Here is a 25,861-nt window from a genome sequence, read left to right as displayed (position 1 = left end):
TAATTTCATGCTTTCTGTCAGCAAATGACGGCAGCTTTTCATTCATGATTTTTTTTCTGGGTTTTTCTATATAAAAACCAGTACATTTATTCCAGTTTTTTTTTTTTTTGCAGTGGAAAGTCTATACACATTTTCAGCCAATCTTTCCAACAGAACCATTTGTAGAGACTCCTGTGTCGTTATTTATTAATTTTATTTATGTCGGTCTACTATGACCGATTAAAAAAAAAAGAAGTCTTTGCACACGTTTAGTTGTGCAAACTCAGCGTAGTTGGGAAAAATTGAGCAGGTTTTTTTTTTTGTGTCTATTTAAATTATATTTACAAACTCGCCACACACAATAATGCTCAATAACTGTAATTTATTGAAAGAAAAAAATGACACTTTGCACTTGAAAATAGCACATTGTGTTAGAATTGTAGTTAAAAAGGGTGAAAACGACCTATTTCAGCTTCAGGTTCTAAAGGGTTAAACAATTATTTTACCTCAAAACTCATTAGTAGGTCTGTCTTTAAAGTTTAATAAGTAGTTATTGTTAAAAAACAATTTCTCTATAGAGTTTTTACTTCTGAAACCAGAATGTTACACTCTATAAGCAACAACCTAGATACGCCATAGCAACCACATAGCAAAGTTCTAAAAACCCTGCCAACACCCTAGTGACCACATGTCCTAAAAAAACTTTCCGAACACCTTAGCAACAGCAATTCGGCTTGGTGACATTATATTATTAAGGTGATGAATCTGCGGCACTGTTAACTATAGCCATTTCCCACTTTACCCTTGAACGCCTCGTATCCTGAGAGGAAGTTTAAATTGAAGGGCTTCTTTATAGGATACACACGGGATCTGTGAACCAGCTTGAAGAACAGAGGGAAGAAAGTTAATAGTGTCTCCAGTGAGCGAACACAACAGATGCTCCACACATGCTGGACAGACACACAACACCTCGAGCCCAAACCACAGAGATCATCTATCTCACTGTACGTCGGTCGCTGTTATGCGTATTCCCCACAGCGGGGAACCGACACCTCATTTGATAGGGTAAAACTAATATTTTGTCAAGTGCATGTGTCTGGGAAATAATCCATACTTCTTCTTTTGCAATGGAAAGTCTATACACATTTTCAGCTTTCTCTACAGAACCATTTGTAGAGACTCCTGTGTCGTTATTTTAATTAATTTTATTTATGTCGGTCTACTATGACCGATAAAAAAAATAAATAAAAAAAGTCTTTGCACAGCATGTGTAGTTGGGAAAAAAGTGAGCAGCCAGACATTTCAATACTGGAAAGTGTTAGTTGAAGACAAATTTTTGCAATTCTGTGGCCAGTTGCATAAACTGTTAAGACTAGTCTTACAAGTTAGTCATCCAATTTTATTCTTTAAGACTGTTAATAACTTTTTAAAGTCAGTAACATAAAAACGTAGATTGGTTTGACACCGAACAGTAAGACTGATTACCCCTAACTAACTTCTAGTTGATCATACTAGTTCTTTAGACTTAGTCTTAACATAATGGCTATGTTATGCAACTGGCCTGATTCAGATCACTGGTAGGGCTGGATGATATACCTACAATTTGATATCCAATGTTGACGATAATCGATATACAGTAATGGCCAAAAGTGATGTCCATGGGGATATTTGTTTTGTTTTTTATTGACCCCCTAAAAGTTCAATTAGAGTACAAAAATATGAGGATTTTCAAACTTATAGGGTCATTATATATATATTTTATATATATAATTTGTTTTTTTTTTAAATATGAGGGAAAACAAAACCCTACACTTGTTTAAGGTATTTATCTATCAAAATTGTTTGGCAAAATAAGCAAATAGGCATGTTTTGTTTTTTGTTTTGTTTTTTTTACCATGCAAATATAAAATAAATAAAAATCAAAAAGCTCACAGGGAAAAAAAAGATTCACTACAATATAATCAGTTATTAATATTTTTTTTTTCTTGTTTTTTGCATGCGATAATTTCTTTGCCTGGCCAAAATTTATGTCTGCACAATTTGGCATTTTTCATTGTGTCAAAAATAAAACAATTGACTCCAAACACAACAATTTTATTTTTTATCTTTTTAAAATATCTCTTCTACCAGAGAGTCCTGCAATCAAAAAATAAACAAAAATGAAAAGCATGCTTACAAAATCTTTAACAAATTTGTAATAATATCTGAATGAAGGGTAAAGATGTAGATTTTGGTATTTTTGCATTTGCTCTAGAATAATAAATAATAAAAAAAAGTGACATTATTTTACCCATAGACATTTAACTACTTTCTTTTACCACTTTTATTAAATTAACATGAAAATGTAACAATATGAAAAACAAAGATTGCAAAATAGGTACAATAGGAGCACTGTAATCCACATACTGCATTTTACACTTGTGCAACTGAGGTAAATTACGCAAGTGTTTCACAAGTTTTTAGATAAGATCTATCAATGGTTTCGGTGTGTGACGCCATGTTCCCACGGGCACTAAAAACCCGTTCACACTGGGAACTAGCTGCCGGAACCACAGACTGTAAACAAATATGGACGTAGCGTGCGTGGCATCACCCGTAGTGTTTCTGAAGAGCATTATTGAAGCCCAAAGTGGGCGGAGCCGGCCGTCGCCATCTTGGCTGCGCTATCGGATAGACGAAAATGGGTAAAGAGGCGGATTAGCTGAGGTGACTTGACGCGACACTAACAGACAAATGGCTAGTAGTGACATCAGCGGCAATCCACCTGTCACTCAAGTGGCCACGCCCTTAATTATGCACAACTTTAAGGCTTAATATAATTTAAATGGATAAGTTATAAAAAAAATTCACCCCCCTCACAGTTTTTATGAAGGGCAAAATTAGCTTTATAGGCCAAAACCACTTTTTGCACCAGGCTGAAAACAATTTTTTTTCCTGCTTATAAAAAAGTTGGCCATTTTATCATGGGGGTCTATGGGATTGACTCTGTTTTGGAGCCGGCCTCTAGTGGCCAGTCGATGAATTGCAGTTTAAGTCACTTCCGTGTTGGATTCACGAGAGACTGGAAGGTTGCCGCTTGGCTGGAACACATACGCACTTCTTAGCTAGTTTTGCAGGAGGATCTTTGGCACATTAATCTTAATTTTCAACAATACTCTGTAATTGTACATTGATTATTCAAATATCGCAATAATATTGCTAATATCCAATATATATCACCCAGCTCTAATCACTGAACGACACATCTGTGGTGGGCGGGTCAGAAACAGACTTGAACATGAGACGTGTCACTCACTTCCTGTGAAGGCGATCCACCTGGCGTATTTGGTGGCCTCCCGACGCCAGTGCGAGGCCACGAGCAGGCCACAGGTGACGGTGAGGGAGATGATGCCCATGATGATGAAGAAGAGCGTGGTGACCCACTCCGGGGGCAGTCGGGGGGGGATGCAGGTTCGGTCTCGGCCGTGGATCGTCTGACACTGACGCACCAGCCCCACCGTAAGAGCTCCTGTAATCACACACACACGTTAGTCAATCACAAGTGAGGCACATTAAACCACGAAAATCACTCTTTATCAGGGTGTTTAGTAGTGCTGGGCGTTATACAAGTGTTTATTTTTGTTATGATATGAATTTTTTATATACCGCAATACCGGTGTATGTTGCTTAACGTTGGGAACGCGGCGCGACACTGTTTGAGAGGGGTCGCTTTTCACTGTTGCACTGTATGTTGCACAGCTGTGTGTGTTACTAAGCCTGACGGTGAGGATGGATTGGTTAAACTATAATTGATAGCTGTCAAATTATATTACAGTGTTTCCCATACATTGGTTCACAATATCAACACAGCCTTTTGGAAAATCTATTTGTGGTTGGCATTGATATCGTTGGATAAACACGGACACTGCACGTTTCAAAGTCAAAACGCAGCGCGGGTGTTTTTATATGAATGTATCTGAAGTGAACTAATTGTCTTTAGAAAAGTTTTGATGTTATTTTCATTGAATCTTTCTTAATCTTTCCTGATAAAGCAGCGTTTATGAGCGCAGCGCTGCTTTGTGTACAGCTGTTACCGGGGAAACCGCGTTGTATACAGCCGTTACCGGGGAAACTGCTTCGTGTACAGCTGTTACCGTGGAAACCGCTGTTTCTGTCGCTCCTAAAGCGTCTCTTTGTAAAAAGCATAATTTTCTGGGGCCTTGCAAACCTGTATTAATACTAGTGAGGAATTTTTCTACAATATTCACTCATGACAGTAAAAGGTCATGCCGCCCAGCACTAGTGTTTAGCTAGGGACTTAACTATAACACGGCACACCAGAGAAAAACAACTACAACACATCCGTCGAGTACAAAGTTCAGAGCTTGTTTTGTGCAGAAAAACACACTGCACCTGTCAAGCTGACGCAGATCCCGGAGGCTGTGCTCAAGCACACCGCACTTTCAAGGCTGACATTTACATGGATTTATAATACATTTCACTGCCTGAACAGCTGAAAAGTGCTGAATGCACATTGTTGTCGATAGTATATGTCTGTACCGTTGAAATTTTAGTACCATAATTTAAGTGCTGGTATAGCCTACTACGCAACCCTACATTACACTCGAGGTCGGTCTTCCCAGCCGGCTAGATCCTCACGCCAGCTTTACAGCCAGATCACACACACAGATTAACCTGAGAGAGACTGTGTGTGACCCTGTAGGGCTCAGTCACCCAATCCAGTTAAGACCATACGCCAGGTTTAATGTGTTAGGACCAGAAATCACACTATAAAAATAATCATTATCCAAAGGATTTTCGCCATGGACCTTTTTTTAAGGAATGTGCCGACATTTCGCCATTTTTTATTGGCTATATTTGTTTTCATGCCTACCTATATTTATATACATGTCATTCCAGTTGTACATGTAGGCCTAGATGTGATACCTTTTTTATAAAGCCAATATTAACATCTCAATGATTGTTGGGGCAATTCATTCCCAAAGACGATCAACCAGGGAGAATCCCAGCTGAAGTCACACTGACCCAACAACTGTTGTTGGGTTCTGGTGGGTCAGCGTGCTAACCCAGTTTTCACAGACTGAACATTCATTGCGACTCTTTTCACATCTCCAGGTTTCTCAGAAGCCGTCAGTCGATGGGAAACTTGTATAGTGGTGAATGAGAGGCTGCAGCAAATATGATCCTTGCGTTCCCATTTGCTCCAATAGCAAAAGAAAAAAGTCATTCCCATGAGTCAGAAGAAGAGAAGAGGCCTGTGAAAGGGGTCCATTGGTGTTTGTCCAGTCTGGCGTTACTGTCAACAGTGGGTTTTCATGAATTCACTATTACACTACATTAGGTGTTTGCTGTTTTATATTAAGAGATATTCACTTTCAGTGGACTCAAATGAAGTAAGTTCACAGTACTATCAGTATAATACTAGTTTTTGAACTCGAACTGTTTGAAGCGATCGGTTTCCCAAATGATACGAGTTACCTTCCATGGTAACTGGTCAAACAACTGGAGCAGAAATAACTGTGAATTGTGATTTTGTAACATTTTGGGTAGTGAGGATAAGCACACATGGGATAAAAGAGTCAGACTTCAACTGCAGATTTAATATTTCTAAGATGAACTCTTGTCCTACACTTTATGGATCATCTTAAATGTGTAGAAATACCACAGGCACTGCTCTACTGTACAAACATTTACACAATATATGAACACGTTGAATGCATTCATTGCTTTACCAAACATTAACAATAATGGCATGTACAGCAAAGCTTCTTGTCTATGAAAAATGGTTTCATTCACAAAACCCTTTCTCAACTGCCTTCTTTCAGAGACGAACAACTACACGTGAAGACACACGTTTGCTGCAGTGTGAGCCGGTCTAAACACGTATGGCATGTTATTCATGTTTGAACAGTGTTAATTCAGCCCTGTATCATTTGTGTTGAAGTCTATGTTTAGGTCGATAACAACACAAACTTGGCAGAAACCACGTAAAAAAAAAAAAAAAAGTTGAAAAAAAAAAATGTACACTTGGCATTGGCAACATAACTGTGTCTCGGCAAAATGAATATAAATATAATCTTACGATTATATGAATAATGAATACAAATTATGATCTAGCTGAGGAGATGCTCAGCCACTCGCATGTTTATGTTTTATGAAGAACGAAAGATCCGCACACGAAAATTACCAGAGGCCACAACTAAAGTGCAAAAGTGCAAAAAAAACCCCGCAAGTTACGCAAAACGTTTTCGGGTTCAACCCTTCATCAGTTCCATGTGTTTCCTGTGGGAATTTACACACTTATTACCGTAAACAATGTAATACGCCGGGACTTTATCCCATATACAAATATTTACATAAAAAGGCTAGTCTACATAATTATACTTGCATTTCACAACAACTACATCATCTACTCAAAGCTTTGACAAATCTAAAAACCAGACCATTAATATTCTCACTCCCATTATTGGGAATATCACAAAAAAGTACCATAACAATACATTACCTACACACATAATAATCAACCAACATTTATAGAAAACAATTGAGAGTTAATTCCTCATTAATGCCCAAAGGATTTAGACATTTTAGGTCAAAAGTCCATTTACACACTCTCTGTAAAAGTCTATTGAAGATGCCATTATGTCTACATATAGGCTGAAGGTTATGAGAACAAAATGTACATGAAACATGCCATCAAATGAACTTATAAAGCACTTTCAAACCATAAAAATGGAACAAAGTGCCGTACAGAGATAAAATAAACACAGCACGACACCAATATCATTCAGTGAAATCACTCGCATTAATCCGACCCAATCAAACGCCAAAAGCCTGATAATATAAATAAGTCTTTAAGTCCCTTTTTACAATGCCCATAGTTGAAGAAGACTTTATGAATAGCTTTACTTCAATGCATTTCAAAAGTGTACGATCGCCACTTCGCTTTAAATGAGCAAGTTCTGAGAAGAGCGAAGACGACGTAGAGATTGGAGACAGCAAGTCCTTCATATACACAAAAGGAAGCTCACATTGAACGTCTGTGAAGGCCAAGAGCAGGTCTAGAGACGATGTAAGTGGACTTGAAAACACATCACTGAACTAGAGGTCACATACAGGAAGAATTCACATTACGCCCTGGAAAACAGGCAGTGGATCGTGGAGAATCCACCAGGAAAACATCCTGGACATGGAAGAACAGAGGAAATCCTGTCCTGTACTCCACTCACAGGGAACATGATAACAACCCAGCACCTCTCCTAGTTAGACAATGCTTTGAAGCTTGAAGCATTTCAGCTGCACTGACTAAAGTGGTGCTTGTGTACGGCCCATTACTGAGACGCTTTGATTCTGCATCAAGAATTGTGCCGTTACACTGGAAACGTGTGTGTGTACGGCATTCAAAAGCAGTGTGTTAGTCAGACTGCTACTTCTTATTTCATTAAGGACTTGGCACCACAGATCCTTTGAAACCCCCGAAGGTGTGCTCACATTTACCTGTGTGCAGTGAAGCTATATGGATGAAATTAAGTCATCTCCATGTGAAGGACACACAGGACAAACAATTCCCAGATGCACAATCCCGATTTGAGTTTGTTGAACTTGGTTGGAAGTGATCCCTGAAGGCCTGTTCACACTATATGACGAATATTCAGCGGGAAATGTCGGTGTGCTAAACATTTTAATTTCAATGAATGAACAGCTCTTAATGCATTTTCCTGCCATCAATGCGGTCATTATTTGTATTTTTTTTTACACAGATGTGTACTAATTAGGGCTGGGTAAAAAATATCGATTTCTCGATTTTAATCGATTCTCATTTTTACGAAACGATATCGATTCTTAAATCCCAAGAATCGATTAGTCATCCTGTTTTCAGTGATGAATGAATGGAACATTGTTGCGCGCATCCCATTCAATAAATCGCAATAATCTTTGTGCTTTGTTATTATTAATATGAAACAAAGTCTCAGATTTCAAATTATGTCCATTTTCTTATGAAATTCAAAAACATAAATACCGTTTTGGCGCGAGATCGCTCTGGCTCAGCTCAAGAGAAGCAGCAGCGCAGAGCGCACACAATCTTCAATTCCGCCTTAATAACACCAGTTACAGCGCGAGATAAACATGAATGAGCATCTGAAAGTGTGTTAAAAGATAAAGTACAACTTATCGAAGTCCGTATCATGTCACATGGAATCGCTCAATCAGGGTTTCAACTCAGTGGAAAGACGTTAGTAAACAATGTCATGTAACGTCACATTTACCTCAGAAAAACATCCAGTGACCATAAACTCGTCAGTCAGCTAGAAAAATTAACTCCAGAGAGGAGCATTTTGTTAAATATATGCACCACATTACATATTCATTATAATTTGTAATGTTCTTCAATATTTAATGCATGTTTGAATAAATCTGGAAAGTTTTTTTTACGACAGCCACCATTTAAATTTGTATATAATTTCATATAACTTTATTATTATAAAAATAAATAAGTGTATTTTAAAGTCCACATGAAATCAAAATTGACCATATTTACTTTGTTTGCCTAAATTGATCGTTTTGTGGTGAACAATTCATCCATGCAAGTCAATCCACACAAAAAAATTTTTTGGCTTCGTAATCTTTAATCAAAATCTGAAAATGCCCCTCCCCTCTGCATTGGAGGACCTTCCCTGATGACGTAGGTTTGAGGACTTGGGTTGGGAAACGCTTAAACCACTCCCCTCAAACCGTTAGTCTGTTATGAGCGAGAGATGGAGAGGAGGAGCGCTAGAGTAAAACCCTGCCCTCTGTTCAATATTCCTTTTTACTGGGAAATACGTCACAACACTGGAGAAAAGTCGTTTGCAACTTCCGGTTCACGCGGACTTTAAGTGTTTGTATACAAATCAGTTCTTTTTTACCTTCAGTATTATAGGCTAGTAGGCTAATGAAGCCTATAGGCTACAACTGACTCCCATAGTTTACAGCATTAGTTAAGAGATTTGTTTTCCTTGAGAAAATTTGCAATGTATTGTACCCGATATCCAAAATAATCGATATTGAATCGAAATCGAATCGAATTGCAAGCTTGTGAATCGAAATCGAATCGAATCGAAATTTGTGTCAATACCCAGCCCTAGTACTAATCTCCTTTCCACCGCACTGCGAATAAAACCAGCCAACCAATAAGATTTGCACATTTGGTCAACATGCTGTAAAAATTACAACTTGCTGCCACTCACGATCATCCTTTTTTTTTTTTTTACTAATTGACAGTGAATATCAGAGGAACAATCTGGAACTGGTGTGGTGAAGTGCTGAGTCCCACTGAAGTGATGGGTCCCAGCTTAGGACCCCAGTAGTATGACCGGGAACACCACAAGTGTAGTAACAACCCCCCCAAAAAAGTACAAAATTGTCCCCCCAAAAAAAGAAAACATTTGAGAAGTAATTATACCCTTCGTGAACAAAGTCACTAAGTTTCAGGCCAATGTGAGTTCAGTTTCAGTCCGTCATTAACTAGTATTTTCAGGATAAAGAAAATTTTCTCCGGGTCAAAATGACCCGAACACAGGGTAAAATAACAACCAACATTAGTTTTGTTGACTTTTTAAGTTGAGAAAAACTACCTGATGTATCTTTTAGTTAAAAAAAGGTAAAAAGTAAATTATGTTCAGCATAGACGGCACTATGAAATCAATTAGATCATAAGATGTACTCATTCTGCTTCGGGCAACAAAAAACTAATTCATTTGCATTACAAGCTCTAGACTTCACATTGTATAATGCAAGAAACCTGATTTACACTCAAGCTTTATCACCAAGATCCATCCGTTACAGAGATGCAAATGTAAAACAGACCTTCGAGTTTAAGCCTGAGTTTGATGATGGGAAAGAAGCATTTTGTCTTGGTGGGAAGAAAGCACTTAAAGAGCTTGATAAAGACTAGTGTCTGCATCCGGTAAACATTTCCCCCAGCACCCACCAATCCCCCGCTGATTCACAACTTCAATGTCTAATGCCATCATTACAACCAGCTGGCACGCTATGGTACACTAAACAAAAAGAAAGACAAGTCTGAATCGCACCCACAACTAGTTTAGACACTCGTAGGGCACAAACCCACTGAGTCCTTGTACCAAACACACACATGCACACAACACAAGAAGAACGTCATTTACAACAACACATCTGGATAAATAAACCTGGAATCAGTCAGAGCGCTGGAGCTCGGCCAAATTCCCAAGAAGCCATTGGCTGAAACTAGAAATACACAGTTCAGCAGATTGTGTTATTGACCGAAACTTCTGTTTGTGATTATCGCAGACCAGGTGTCCTTAAACGATACACATTACAAATGTTTCCGCAACCAAAATCAGTAAATGTGGCCATGAATATTTAGCAAATCCAGAACTTACATTTTAACATTTTAAAAGGAATGTTCCAGTAAAATCAGAAATGTCAAAGTGTAAATGTTGTGTAAATGTGACGAGTCGAATGCATTTCTTGGTCAAAATCCTTTGTCAGTGCAAATGTAAAATGAAATGTAAACACAAAACTGCAAAAAAATATCATCAAAATAGATGTGCATTTTGTGGCCTTCAAGTTGGTCGGAAAGAGCGTGATTACAAGTTCTGAGAGCATGAATGACCAAGCAAAGTCATGTTTACTTTGTGGGAAACTCGTAATTCTAGATGATACAAGAGCTACCGAGTTGTGACTAGACATGTGCCGGTATTCGGTAATGCGATAAATCGCGGTAATGAATATGCACGATATTGTTATCGCGGGTACTTCAAAATACCGTGAAAAATAATAGATCAGAATTTATATTTATAGAACGCGCATTAGCTTATTTTCCATCAACCGCTTAAACAAACACTGCGTATATGCTGCGCGAAACACGTGCGCAGGTTACTTTTGATATGAAAACAATTCTCAGCTCTCAGGTTCTGTCCATTTTATTACGAAATTCAGACAATAAATACCATTTTGGTGCTTGTAAATGTGACGTGACCGATCGCTGTAGCGCCTCAGTTAAAGTAAACCGATCATCTGTTACTTTTTATTTAAAGATACAGTACAACTTACCGAAAGGTATTTATGCCTCATACATAATATCGATCAATCAGTGTTTTTCAGCCACGGAAAGAGGTCAATAAAACTGCAGGTGAACAATTATGTCACAGAACGTTACATTTACCTCAGGAAAGCCATTCAATGACCAAACACGTTGGTTGACTAGAAAAAATAGCTATAGAGAGGAGTATTTTGCTAAATATGTGCACTATATTACATTTGTATTATATTTTTACTTGTGTCATAATTTATTATAATGAAAACCAAATTGTATTTAATTTAATTAGTTAATTTTTAACCTTTAATAATTATAGCAATTAAAATATCGTGATAATACCGTATACCGTGATAAAAGCTCAATCAATTAATCGCAGCATGAAAATTTGATACCGGCACATGCCTAGTTGTGACTATGAAGGGAAGTGTCAAAGTAAAACATGGCGTAAACAAACACTAATCTAGATTATAGACAATATAGCAATACTGTATAGAGATCAGTGAGCAGCAAGTCTGTCGCAAATAGGTTCACATTGATTAGTATCGATTCGATGTGTGCATAGATTTGAGTGTAATTTGTGTTACTTTTCGTATTTGACTGCGTTAGACAGCTTAATAGGTCTAGAAGAAAAATGCTCAACTCAAAGATACAAGTTTTATCAAGTGCACTTGAAGCAGAATTAGGTCTTGAGAGTGTAAAGCACTCTTTGTTTGCAAAAGTATATTTGTTCTTCATTTTATTGCTAAATGAGTCTTTTCTGACATTGTGTGGTATGTAACTTTTTCACTCGACCAAAGCATAAAAATTCCATATGTCTGCATATATTGAGGAAACATGCCGAGTTCACATACTCGTTTCTCTGAAAAACACTTCTACAGCCGGTTATTATACTTTGAAATGTGCGTTTCCAGGCTGGAATGTTTGTTATTGTTTTGGTGTGTGATACACGTTGCCTATTTTCATTGTCCATTGTGCTCGTTCCTGTTGCGCATCTCAAACTGGCGACCCGTGTGAGTGCCGTCAAGTCTGAGGAGCAGGAGGCGGGAGAAATAACGATTTTGAATTGGACTGCAGTACCTATTTCGACCACTAGTTGTCAATCTTACAGACTGCACCTTTAACTGAAAACTACTCTAATGCTACATGCCACTGGTGGAGAACCTATAAGGGAGGGTTTCTCTCACAACGAGTGGGCTTTATTTGCATTTCATCGGCAGATAAACACCAGTAATCTTTGAGAGACTCCATTTCAACAGCGGCTTGACACGTTCAGACACTCGTAGGCTCTTCTGTTCGCAGCCTGTGTGTGAAACAACCGGAAACGCTTCCTGATCACGGCCGTTCTCTCATTAGTCCCGCTCCGAGAACATGGGTGTTATATAGATGAGTCAAACAGCCCTATGAACCCTAGTGGGAGGAAAGCGGAGGACGGACACACACCTGCAGGCTTGCTCTGTTTTAATGCACCGAATCCTCTCAGACACACACACACACACACATAGATCCTGTGTCCGCGGTGGACCCACAGTAAACATGAGGATAATGTACTGGTGGAAGCATAAGATTTTATAAGGGCTGTGAAATGATAAATCGCATCCGAAATAAAAGTGTGTTTACCTACACAATATATGTGTGTGTGTACTGTGTATAATTATTTTGCATATATTAATACACACACACATGCATATGAATATGTATATGTATGCATGTATGTATGTATATGTATATATATATATATACACACACATATACATGCATGTGTGTGTGTATTAATATATGCAAAATTATATATATATATATATATATATATATATAATTTATATATATATATATATATATATATATATATATATATATATATATATAATTTATATATGCAAAATAGTTATACACAGTACACACACACTTATATTAAGTAAACAAACTTTTATTTTGGATGCGATTCATCGAGATTAATCGTTTCACAGCCCTAGATTTGATCATAGCAAAACTTGATGTAGCTAAACACTACCAAATAATATAGTATAAGAATAAGATAATACGGTCAGAACTGAAGCCTCGTTACAGGTGAGATGAATCTGCATGCATGACATTTATCATGCACATTGTTGTCTGAAGTACCAGTACTTTTGGTACCAAGTCGATTCTGAAATGTATTAGTTAAAACTAAAGTCATCATGAAATGGAAATTCACTCTATTTTCTAAATGCATCTTAAAGATGTTGATTAGATGATGGTGGATCTTCAGATCTAACAGATCTATCTAGTTTAGACTGAGCAAGTAAAGATTCAGTCAACAGTCCCGACTTGTATCACGTTTGTAGTGCTAATGCGGTGCTGTGAAGTCATAATTTGAGCATTCTGATAGAGAGAGAGAGAGAGAGAGAGAGAGAGAGAGAGATAGAGAGAAGAGAGAGAGCAAAACTACGAAAGCCCACGCCGAAACTCGAGCCCTGCTGATAAAGTTCCTGCTCTTCATTTCTTTGTCTTTTTCAGTAATCCGTTTCACTCGAATGTACAGCGATACAGAAGAAAAGACATCAGTGCTTCCATGACACAGCGACTTTAAATAGCTGGAGGGAGTGTTACAATAGTTTTTGCCATGGTATCAAAATGTGTTCTCCGAGAACCAATACATTTTACAGGCATTTGTACCGACTACTGAAATGTTGGCATCATGACAACAACACTAATCATGAAAAAAGAAAATTTAGTTGAAAAATAATGAGTATTGAGGAAAGTATTAATATTGGTCAATATTTTGCAGGCATCCCTGGTGTTAGTTACAAAGTCTACCAACAGTCTTGTCAACAGATAATGTAAAACATGCCTCGTCATGTGCTTGTCCTCTGCTTATCTGGAAGAAAAAAAAAGAAAAAAAAGAAAAGAAAAAAAAAAATTATATGTGGTGTAAATATAATTTATTCTGAAGCAATGAAGCAATATTCTCATCAGTGTTCTACCAGCTTTGACATATTAAAATCTGCATTTGTGTGATATATATTTTTACCATTATAAAAGGGTATTTCTTCCTCTTATCAATTCAAATGTTTAAATTTGATCAATAAATTAATTTAAAACAAGACACTATAGGGCTGTTGCCATTCAAATTAAATCATTTACACTGAAAAATTACAACTGAATTAAAAAGTTATGAGCTAGTTTTACATATTTTTTGAATATACAAATAAGAAATGTTGGAAAGAATGATACTTTTAAACATGAAACTAAACCACCAGTAGGTGGCGGCAGGCGACCGTCTTAATGAGCGAGTCATTGAGTAATTTATTCAAACGATTCATTCAAACGGCTGATTTATTAAAGAATGAGGGAGTTTATGAAAAGGTCATTGAATCTTTGACTCAAACGATTCATTCAAAACGCTGAAAAATTCAGTAATGAAACGCTGTTACGTGTTCCTGTGAGATGCGCTAGGGTTCCATTGTGATCTTTGTTTGGAACTATTTTCGCTGCTGAAAACGTAACAAAAACAGTCAATATTGCATCTAAAATGTAAGTGACTTAATATTAACTTGTTTATTGAACTGTCGTATGAAATCTGTCACATTTTCACGTTATAGTATTCAGGAACTCTTGGTCATAGTGTATCGTATGTCATAAACATAAAAACTCCACATTTAGAATTTTTAGAATATTATAGAACATTTAGAACCTTGTTACCGTCAGTCTATTACATCGTTATCAAATCGCAACTTACACTAGCTAAATGTAATAAAACCAGAATCATTCCTGCGTTTTGGTGATTCCCTAGTTATTTTTCTGTTAGTGATGTTTTAATCAGACTACTTCTCCGGCCAGGCAAATAAAATTCTCTCTATAAAAAAATCCACTTATCCTGATCAAGCCTTAATGTCGAGCCCTGCTTCTGTTTAAAAACATTTTTAGTGGCATAAGTAGTTTTTTAAAGTGTGTAATTTCAGAATATATTTACACATTTCAGTAGCTTTAAATAAACCGTATAATCCTAGCTCACATTCTATCAACCGTAGGAAACCCTGCAATCTGATTATCATTATTCGCCATTGAAAACCCACATAAGTGGAGCACTAGTTATGACCCGTAAGAGCCATGGACATACATTAAGAAAATAAATGTGGTCAGCAGCAGGAGCTCTAGAAATGCTGAACTGAGTCAGCGAGAAGGGCTTTATTTTCTCTGAGTCAGTGGCATAAACAGACCGGCCTCATCACTTTCCAAGAGCTCGGTCTTATTACTCCTTTCATGTGTTCGGATAAGAGCATGTCAGTCCTTTTCATAAAACCCTCTTCCTAAGAGCTCCTCGGTATGTAGCTCAATGGATCGGGACAAAATAACCCGGAAAACCGCGCGGAGTCTGTGCCTGAAGAAAACTCAGCGGGTTTCCTCAGAACCGGATCACCTGGCGTTCACAATCACAAACATCTGCTAATGGTCTCTGGCCTTTCCGCGTGCTTGTTTGTTAAATATTTGCTCTAATTGGATTATGCTGGCTTGGTAAGGAGGCCAAAGTGTGAGAGGTTTGGACCAGAGGATGGACTGTCACTAGTCCAATCACTGAAGTGCTGTATTTACACTGAATATTCAGTGAAGTGCATCAAAGCATGCATGTATGGAGTTTGTTTTGAGTGAAAAAGAGTGAAGATGGACTGCCTGTTGCAATAGAAAAGTAACAAAACGCAGGGGTCGTGAGATGCATTTAAGATATTTTAAAACTATTTAACTTGGCATAGTGTCTAAATATTGTAGAATTAAAAAAAGAAACTGAAACATGATGCATCAGCCATAACTGAATTGTTATTCCTGTGTAAATACATTTCTTGGTCCCTCTTTTGGTGCTGCATTAAAAAAAATCTATGCAGGTTTTCAACTAATTTAATTATTGTTTAAAACATTTAATTGAGCACTTTGATCATCCATTCAGATGATCTTTATGTGACACTTTTTATTTATTTATAGATGGCAGGGGTTAATGTCATGTTTGTTAAAATAATGTGTGTCAAGTGACATGTATGGGATTGTACACAATACATAATTAAGAGCCCATTTAGGCCCATTTTAGGGCTGCCCTCGAGTAAAGATCGTTCTAGTCGACTAGTCGTCGTTCATTTAAGATATTAGTCGACTAATCGCGCGTTTATATTAATAAGCCTTAAATCATAACAACAAGCCTTTAATTGCCTATAAGAAATATACAGCTTAATCAGCGCTCAAGCGCACGCATACGGAAAAGGTTGATAAATGATAGATGAATGTTTGGATTTCCTGCCATTAACGATCTGTCCGTTACAGCCTGCGTGATTTCGACAGTTTTTTTTTTTTTTCTGCGACTAACCAACTAATAAAATTGAATAAAGTCGACCAAACCTATTCTAGTCGACTAACTTACCAGTTTCACAGACAGGGTTTAGATTAAGTCAGGATAAGGCCTTCAATATGGACATTTAAATGGCTTTTTAAGTTTTTAAACATGCCTTATTAAAAAACATTACTGGTGTGCATCTTGAGACAAAACAATGACACCTTGAATATTGTGTAAAACCCTGCATTAGTAAGAGCTTCAGAAACAGTGGGAGGAGGTTTAGAGTCTGTTTTGCTGCAAACACACACACACAGTGCTGTTATAAACGGCTTCGACACCTCAACAACAAGCTCTGTGCTGTATGACAGAGACCCGATTCATCACTCCTCTCACTGCCACAGTTTCTGCGGGAACAAAAGGCTCGCAGGGCTTTATGGCGCTGTAAATGTCACGACCACCAGCTCGTGTTTTGAGCCCGCGAGCGCTCGGCTTCTCCGTCACGGGGAGAGTTTGAAGGTCTCCTGTCCTTTCCTTTAGAAAAAGCCTACAAACACACCATCACTTCAGCTGAAACGGAGCAGTAAGAGCCACTCAAACAGTTTCCCGGTATTTTAGAGAGGATGGATGGACACGTTCCTGTCAAACAACATGATGAGTCTGAGAGCAATGAGGGGAATGAGTTTAAATATACTGACAGGAGAAAGCACATGCCAGACGATACTGCACCTTTTATTATAAGAGAATGCATGAAAGAAATGTCACCACATTTTTGGGCTAGTATTTTCATATAGTAAAAGTTCGGATTAATTACTAGCCGATGCCGATAATCTCCTATGTATGGAAGCTTGTTTCCGCCACAGAATAAAAAATAAAAATGGTAATTGCAACTTTTTATCTCGCAATTCTGACTTCATAACAATTGTGGGTTTAGATCTCACAATTCTGACTTTATAACGCAATTGTGGGTTTAGATCTCGAATTCTGACTTTATAACGCAATTGTGGGTTTAGATCTCGCAATTCTGACTTTACAACACAATAATTGTGGGTTTAGATCTCGCAATTTTGGCTTTATAACAATTGTGGGTTTAGATCTCGCAATTCTGACTTTATAACGCAATTGTGGGTTTATATCTCGCAATTCTGACTTTACAACACAATAATTGTGGGTTTAGATCTCGCAATTTTGGCTTTATAACAATTGTGGGTTTAGATCTCGCAATTCTGACTTTATAACGCAATTGTGGGTTTATATCTCGCAATTCTGACTTTACAACACAATAATTGTGGGTTTAGATCTCGCAATTTTGGCTTTATAACAATTGTGGGTTTAGATCTCGCAATTCTGACTTTATAACGCAATTGTGGGTTTATATCTCGCAATTCTGACTTTACAACACAATTGTGGGTTTATATCTCGCAATTCTGACTTTATAACACGCAATTCTGACTTTATAATGCAATTGTGGGTTTCGATCTCGCAATTCTGACTTTATAACACACAGTTGTGGGTTTAGATCTCGCAATTCTGACTTTATAACACGCAATTCTGACTTTATAATGCAATTGTGGGTTTCGATCTCGCAATTCTGACTTTATAACACACAGTTGTGGGTTTAGATCTCGCAATTCTGACTTTATAACACGCAATTCTGACTTTATAATGCAATTGTGGGTTTCGATCTCGCAATTCTGACTTTATAACACACAGTTGTGGGTTTCGATCTCGCAATTCTGACTTTATAACACACAGTTGTGGGTTTAGATCTCGCAATTCTGACTTCATAACAATTGTGGGTTTAGATCTCGCAATTCTGACTTCATAACAATTGTGGGTTTAGATCTCGCAATTCTGACTTTATAACACGCAATTCTGTCTTTATAACACACAATTGTGGGTTTATATCTCGCAATTCTGACTTTATAACACGCAATTCTGACTTTATAATGCAATTGTGGGTTTCGATCTCGCAATTCTGACTTTATAACACACAGTTGTGGGTTTAGATCTCGCAATTCTGACTTCATAACAATTCTGACTTTATAACACGCAATTCTGACTTTATAACACGCAATTCTGACTTTATAACACACAATTGTGGGTTTATATCTCGCAATTCTGAGAAATAAAGTCAGAATTGCAAGACATAAACTCGCAATTGTGAGATAAAAAGTCTTCAAAAAAATATCTTTTAAAATGTTTTATTCTGTGGCAGAAACAAGCTTATACATGCGTAGCAAGACTTCACCGAACATCAGATGTCTGGGAAGACCAGCTGTGATCAGATCACATGTAATCATGTCAACAATGCCAAAGAGAAGACTCAAACTGAACACATGTTGGCTAGAGGAAAGAGGCTAAATGTTTGCTAAAGGTAATTGCCAGCAGATAATGTTGGCTGGACATTAAAAATGATGAAGCGCTCGGAAACAACTGTACATGTATAAAACTGCAAAACTGCAAATAAACACGAAACAGCTGAGCACCGCTGTGGAGAGAGCAAGACGTGAAGCTGCCAACGGTTCGGCTGAACAAACACACAGATTCTGATTTAAAACGCATCTAACATTTCTAATAAAGCAACACCAATAACTCCCAAGGGCAAAATTATACATATTACACGCAAAAACCAGTGGGATTTATAAAAAGGCAAGCCTTTTCTACTCAAGTCTCTGCAGGTCGACTCATAGAAATGCTCCAGAAAAGGTTTCAAAACAAGTCGTTAAAAACTTGTCACAATGTCAGGGTGTTTTTACGGTTTGAACAAGTGCTTGTTGTTTCTTTCTAGAGTCTTCATTGATAAATGTCTGATATTCCCATCTCTAGATATGCTCGGGTTCCTCCTTCAATGCATGCAAGGGTTTGTTTTGCTTTTTTCTTTCTTTTTGGCCAGGTGCAGTTTGCCTTTGAGGGGTCATTCGTGTCTGTAAACGGCTCTGGACTGAAACTAAATGGATGCATTTTGCAGTCAAAGATGAGATGTCCCCATTTTTGTGTCAGCCTCATATTAGATTTACGAAAGTGATTTTATATACATTGAAAACATAGGCTATTAAATATGGAAGCTTGTTTCCACCACAGAATAAAGAATAATTGCGACTTTTTATCTCATAATTCTGACTTTTTTATCTCACCATTGCGAGTTTACATCTTTTTATCTCAGAATTGCGAGATATAAACTCACAATTCGGACTATTTTTCTCAGAATTGCATATTTATATCGCATTTCTCACTTTATAACACGCAATTGTGAGATAAAAGGTCAGAATTGCATGATATAAAGTCGCAATTGCGTTATAAATGTTTATATCTCACAATTCTGAGAAATAAAGTCAGAATTTCGAGATGTAAACTCGCAATTGTGAGATAAAAAGTTGAAATTATCTTTTAAAATGTTTTATTCTGTGGCAGACACAAGCTTCCATATAATTGCATGCAAGTAAAGTGTCAACTTTAATGTTTCAAATAACTTTTGTTGAAATAAAATGTCAAACTATGGTTTCGGACACCACTAAAAATGGCTGTGCCTTCAAATAATAATAATAATAATAGCAAACTAAAAAAATAGACAGCAAGCTTTCTTGCACTGAGAAAATGTCTTTCTGTGTGTAACCCATCAACACAGGAACATTTTTTTCAATATAATATCAGAAATCAAAACAACAACAAAAAACTTCAATGCAACCGTTTAGTCAAACTGTCTAGAAGTGGATCAAAGACACCGTTTCCCTGGAAGAGCCGAAACAATGTGCGATCTGCTTATTATGTGCTTCATTTGGTCTCAGACCACATCACACACTCTAATGACTTTACCATCCGACACAGGAAGGAAACAGTCTCTCACAAAGAGCCCTTCACTTCTCTGATCACACGCAGACATGCACTACACAGTCAGCTGAGAAGTGCTCGATCCAAGGAGCAATCTGACGCAAACAAACACACACACACAATGCATCTTATCCATGACGCCTTTACTGGATTGTTATCATTACGTCACTATTTTGGCTGATTTAGAGTAAATCTCTAGGGTTTTTTTCTTCTTTAACTACAGTCAGACCAAAGATTATTCAGACACCATGCAGATATATGTGTTTCACTAGTGTGTGCAGGACACTATAGTTCATTTATGTAAGTGAAGTAGTGTGTGACATATTATACACAACAATTCTTCATACAGTGACTACCAGTAACATTTATAAGGACCAAAAATGATTCAGACACTTTGAGCTGACCATGTTTTGCTGAAGTGTTTTTTCTTTAATTGCTAATGCTCTTTTTACACACAGACTGAACTAAATGAAGCATTGCTTGGTAACTGGTTGAGCTAAACTGGTATTATCTAATTGTGTTGTTAAATTTAACAGCTGACAGATATTCAACATAATTCATGTGTGAGACAGTCTAACAGAAGGACAGACAAAACCAGTGAAACATCAACTGATCTGATAACTCTGAGTTCTAGTCATATTTTATTACCACTTAGTGAATAAACTGTGATAATGTGAGAAATGTTGAAGGTGTCTGAATAAATGTTGGTTTGACTGTACGTTATATACAGTCAAACCAATATCGCATTAAACATTAGCGAATAAAGCGGCGTTTCCATCGCGTGTGTTCAAGAGAACAACATTCACTTCCTGGAAATCGGTGTAAAATATCTGTCATGAAGCTCCTGCAATCGAGTGTCTCTTTAATCCTCCGTCATAAATGATGAATGCGTCTCAGAGCGGACAGATGAAACGCAACAAACACTGTCATGTGATCTTACGTGATGCCTGGTGTGGGAACACAACCGTATGAGACGCTTCTCGTATGTCATTATACCGGATAACAACAACATCTGAGATGCTGTGATGCGATTGGTCCACTGGCTAGTCCAGTTATCCAATCACTGTTGAGGGCAGAGTCATGTGAGGTTTTTTTGTTGCGCATTCGGTAAATATGTTTCCATTGTAGATCATACGCATTTCTTCTTATCGGATAAACATGTAACCGCCACAATTTGAGTGCGTATGTTTTTTATGTGCATTTGTTTTAAATTATGTGCATGTTGGAGTGTCCAATCCAGCGATTTTCTTATGCAATATCCCACAATGCACATGCAAAATAGGTGGTTGGAAACATAGCTATTGTTAAGCATACAAAACAATATTATATTGCCATATTATACTCCAGTAATACATTGCAAAGCATATTGTGTGTGTGTTTGCATGCCAAAACATGTTTTTGTTTCCCAGTGGAATTTACTAAAAGGTTTGAAGGATCTTTGTGTGATTCATCACTCATTTACTCATTTCATAACTGCATAAAGAAGTAGTGGTTTATATCGGCCGATATTTGGTATTTTTTAAATATCGGCATCGGCTGATAAGTTTTTCCTGATTGTCCGGTGTGTTAGAAGAGGGACTTTTATTTTGACGGATCTCTCACTGATCTCACTTAAAATTAGTGTTACCTTGTCTTCTTTATTAATGAAAACAATATAATTACCAGTGCGCACAAACTTACCAGATTACTGAGTGCCCCGTTACAGTGTTTACTTCCTCTTTATTCATAAATAGGCCTATTTTTTTAAACAATTACTTTATTTGTGAAAAATACTGTAACAGGAATGCAGATCAATTGCCATCTAAAGTATAAGCATGTTTAGCCTATTTTAAATCTTTATTTTTTATATTTATTTCCAATCTATTGAATATTAATAAAAAAAAAAAAAAAAATATATATATATATATATATATATATATATATATATATATATATATATATATATATATATATATATATATATATATATATATATAGGCTTTATATCAGGCATCCTGGTTCTCTAAGATATCGGCTAAATATATATATATCAGTCAACCACTATAAAAAGGGACACTGAAAAAAGATGACAGTGTTTTGAGTAACTTTTCTACTTTTCTTTCTTTAACTGAGAAAGAGAAGTACAAAAAAAACCTCAGAAGTAAAACAGACGCCTGGACACATGACAGAACTGGGGTGTGGGTTTGGTTAATGTGCTTAATTGTTAATTACATAATATAAAATAATGCTGTGGATCATTATATCTCCAAAACACTATGTACTTTATGAAAAACATAGGCTAATTTGTGTGTGTGTGTGTGTGTGTGTGTGTGTGTGTGTGTGTGTCCCCTATAACTTCTCCTCGCCTCTGGTTTCATCATAACTATGGGACAACACCACCTACTTCAGACACTCAGTCATGAGGGCTGAATGAACCCGATAGCAAGCATGCGCTGAACATTGTGTGCTGAAACCGACACAAAGGAATATCTTGACAGGGCAGTGTGTGTTCTGACACCTGATTCAGCACTGCAGCGCGAGACTGTGTGTGTGTGTGTGTGTGTGTGCAGCGTGAGACTCTCAGTGAATGGAGAGGATTGAGCTTGAACCCCTGATGACCCACTTATCGAGCAGTCATGAGTGCTGGACAAAGAGCAGCTGTTTATCAACACACACACACACACACACACACACACAAGCTTTACATCTTTAATAATAACCGTCTACATAAATAACACCCATCAATAACTAACTCAGGCCAGCTGAATGAATGACTTGGGTGATCATCTTGAGCTTCATATAAAGCCTTGAAATTTTGGTCAGATTATTACAATATCTATGGTTAAATATTACTGAAGAATCATGATGCAATTTGTGACCTTTTCGGTCGCTCCTGATTACTGGATAATGACTTTGAAACATGATTACATGGCATTTTATTTGTATCATTGATTAACAAACTCGAGATTAAGTTGTAATGAAATGCAATCAATTTTTTATCTTTAAATGAGCTTAAAAAAAAAAATGAAGCTTTAATATTTCATTACAAACCAAAATATATTTAGACTTTAAGACCAATTCTATGAGTATTCAAGGCCTGAAAATGAAATATTAGGACTGGGTTGAAAATATCGATATTTGGTGTTTAATCGATTCTCATTTTGATAAACGTATATATTGATTAGTTCAGTCAAACATGAAAATGCGGTTCATCTTCAGAACACAAATGAAGATGTGTGTAATGGTGGTAGTTGCAGTCTGTAAATGGAGGGACAGATCTCTCAGATTTCATCAAACATATCTTGGGTTTGGAACGAAATGAGAGAGTAATTAATGGCAGCATTTTAATATTTTGGGTGAACTATCCCTTTAAATCCAAAGAATTGATGTTTTAGTCTGTGATATGTTTTTACAAAACGCCTCCCATCCAATAAATCGCTTTGTTATGATTTATAAGTGATACACTTATGATATAAACCGGCTTTAATCTATTTTCTCTCCATTTCTACGAAATTCAGGCAACAAATGCGGTTTGGTGGATGTACTGTGGCTGATCTATATCCAAAAGAATCGATCTCGAATTGAATCCAGATCAGAACTGAATCGCAAGCTTGTGAATCGAATTGCTCAACTCGTCTCAACACACACACACACACACACAGCCCAGCTCTACTAAATTCTGATCTAATTAAACAACACACATTATAATAGTAGGCTTATCAGCTCAGTAACGTTAGTTCATGTACATCCAAATGCGATTGTGTATAAAAAGGTGCAAGAACCGTAATCATGTTTTTAACGAGTTGTTATGATGATGTCTATCTTTATAACGTAATCTGAGCCAGAACTTTATTATTATCAGAACAGATGAGGACAAAGCTGGCATGTAGACATCACTCTCTCTCTCTCTCTCACACACACACACACACACACACACACACAGTTGAGTTGAGCATCTAATAGCGAGTTATTGATCTGGTCTGGTTTCTCACCTGCTGACTCGCCAGTGTTGATCCAGTCCGGGTTGGCAATGCTCGCTATGGCAAATATATCCGCAGCCAGAAAAAGACATCCTGAAATAATGGTGAGTTTATCCATGTCAGGTGTCCTGGGCTCAGATTCAGGAGTGAACAACTGAGCTAGTCTCTACACCACAGATCTCAGTGCTCAACAACACTGCTCGAGTCTAAAGGCATGATAGATAGATGTGTGTGTTATGATATGATATGGCTATAAGTCCAGCAGATTTGTAGAAGGAAACACACGATCCCTAAAGACCAGGATGTGTTTCTGATCTTCCTCCTGACAGTTGACGCTCCATCATCATCATCATCATCATCATCCTCATCACACACTGCGGGCTTCTTCTTCTTCTGTTAACGTACCGTTAACGTTACTTGCTAACAGGCTACAGAGCCTCCGCACGGTTTGTTTGCCATCCGGAGGGCCTACTTCCACTCGACGTCCACATATCCATCTCAAATAAAGTCTCGATCGCGGGATTCAACGGGGAAAAAAGGCGTGAAAGCAACGAATTAGCGGCCGTTTTGATCGACGGTGTTGTGGTCCATCTTTCAGCTCGGCTGCGCGCGCAGCTTCAGGGACGCCGAGCGCGAGCACAGCTGCACCGCATCACGTTCGTGCCCGAAAAACTCGTCGAAATGCGCGTAGGAAGATCGTCGACTGCGTGGATTCGCGAAGAAAGCCGCAGGAGCATGAGAAGCGGCGGTGTAAACGCTCCTCTCGCGTCGTTCCCAATGACATCAGGCGAAAACCCCCACGCAACGTCTGTCGTCAGACACAACAGGCCCGCGAGATCTCGCCGTCGTCTGCTGCTCTCGCGAGACTCCTCCGCGTGACTTGAGGAGGTCAGTTCTCTCTCTGTGTGTGTGTGGGCATCATCAACATCTGTCAGCACTTCTGTAATTACCCACTTAATGCAGGCAGGAATCTCAAAATACAGTTCATGAACAATATATGCGTTCTGGACGAAGGAGAAAGAGGCCATTTGTATTATGAATGTCGAGCTGCGGGGTCCAAAAAGCATGAGATCGCCATAAAAATGCGTTTAGTTGCGCAGCTTATGTTTACATTACAGATAAAAAATAAATAAAAAGTAGTAAAAAAAAAGGATAATGTCGAAAAAGCTGATATTAAGCAGACAAAAATGAAGATAGACACTGGAAAATGTTTTCTAATGTATGAGCATGTGGATAGAGACTGCTCAAATTACAATAGGCTAATCATAATTGATTTACATATTATGGAAATATCCAAAAAGTAAATGAACAATATTGTTAGTGTTCATACTTCAGTAACCTTATGACAAATACTCAATACTTTGTTTAGCTATGAGAAAAGTATGTTGAAAATCTTTTTTTTTTTTTCATTGACTGATCTTTGACTAAAACTATATAGGTTAGTTTAAATATATATAAATCACTGTATGTATGTGTGTGTATATATATATATATATATATATATATATATAAATCATGCGTGACCTGATTCTAGAGAAATAGAGTTTTGGTGAAACTATTTTTTAAATGCAGCCAAAACAAACATCTTTAGTTTTAGTCTATTACTTTTAATAATTCACACATAGCTTTTTTAAAACCATAAACACAATCACAATGTTATTTCCCCCCACATTTATCTTCTCATTGTCTCCCTCTGCAGTTCACTGGAAGAACTGACACAGATGAACATTTATG

At 37.4% G+C, this 25,861-nt stretch overlaps 1 protein-coding gene across 1 annotated transcript in view; it reads right to left on the bottom strand.

Moving 5' to 3' along the window:
- Positions 1-24,977, bottom strand: part of mosmoa (modulator of smoothened a) — a 36,549-nt gene extending 11,572 nt beyond the window's left edge. The window contains exons 1-2 of the mRNA XM_084124121.1: positions 24,140-24,977; positions 3,275-3,487 (exon numbers count right to left, since the gene is read on the bottom strand). Of these exons, the coding sequence (XP_083980247.1) occupies positions 3,275-3,487; positions 24,140-24,245 (319 nt within the window). The 5' untranslated portion in view covers positions 24,246-24,977. The remainder of the gene's footprint in view (positions 1-3,274; positions 3,488-24,139) is intronic.
- Positions 24,978-25,861: the final 884 nt, after the last annotated feature.

The sequence above is a fragment of the Abramis brama genome (genome assembly GCF_963993115.1).
Source record: "Abramis brama genome assembly, chromosome: 1".
NCBI lineage: Eukaryota > Metazoa > Chordata > Actinopteri > Cypriniformes > Leuciscidae > Abramis > Abramis brama.
This window is presented reverse-complemented; position numbering and strand designations above follow the sequence as displayed.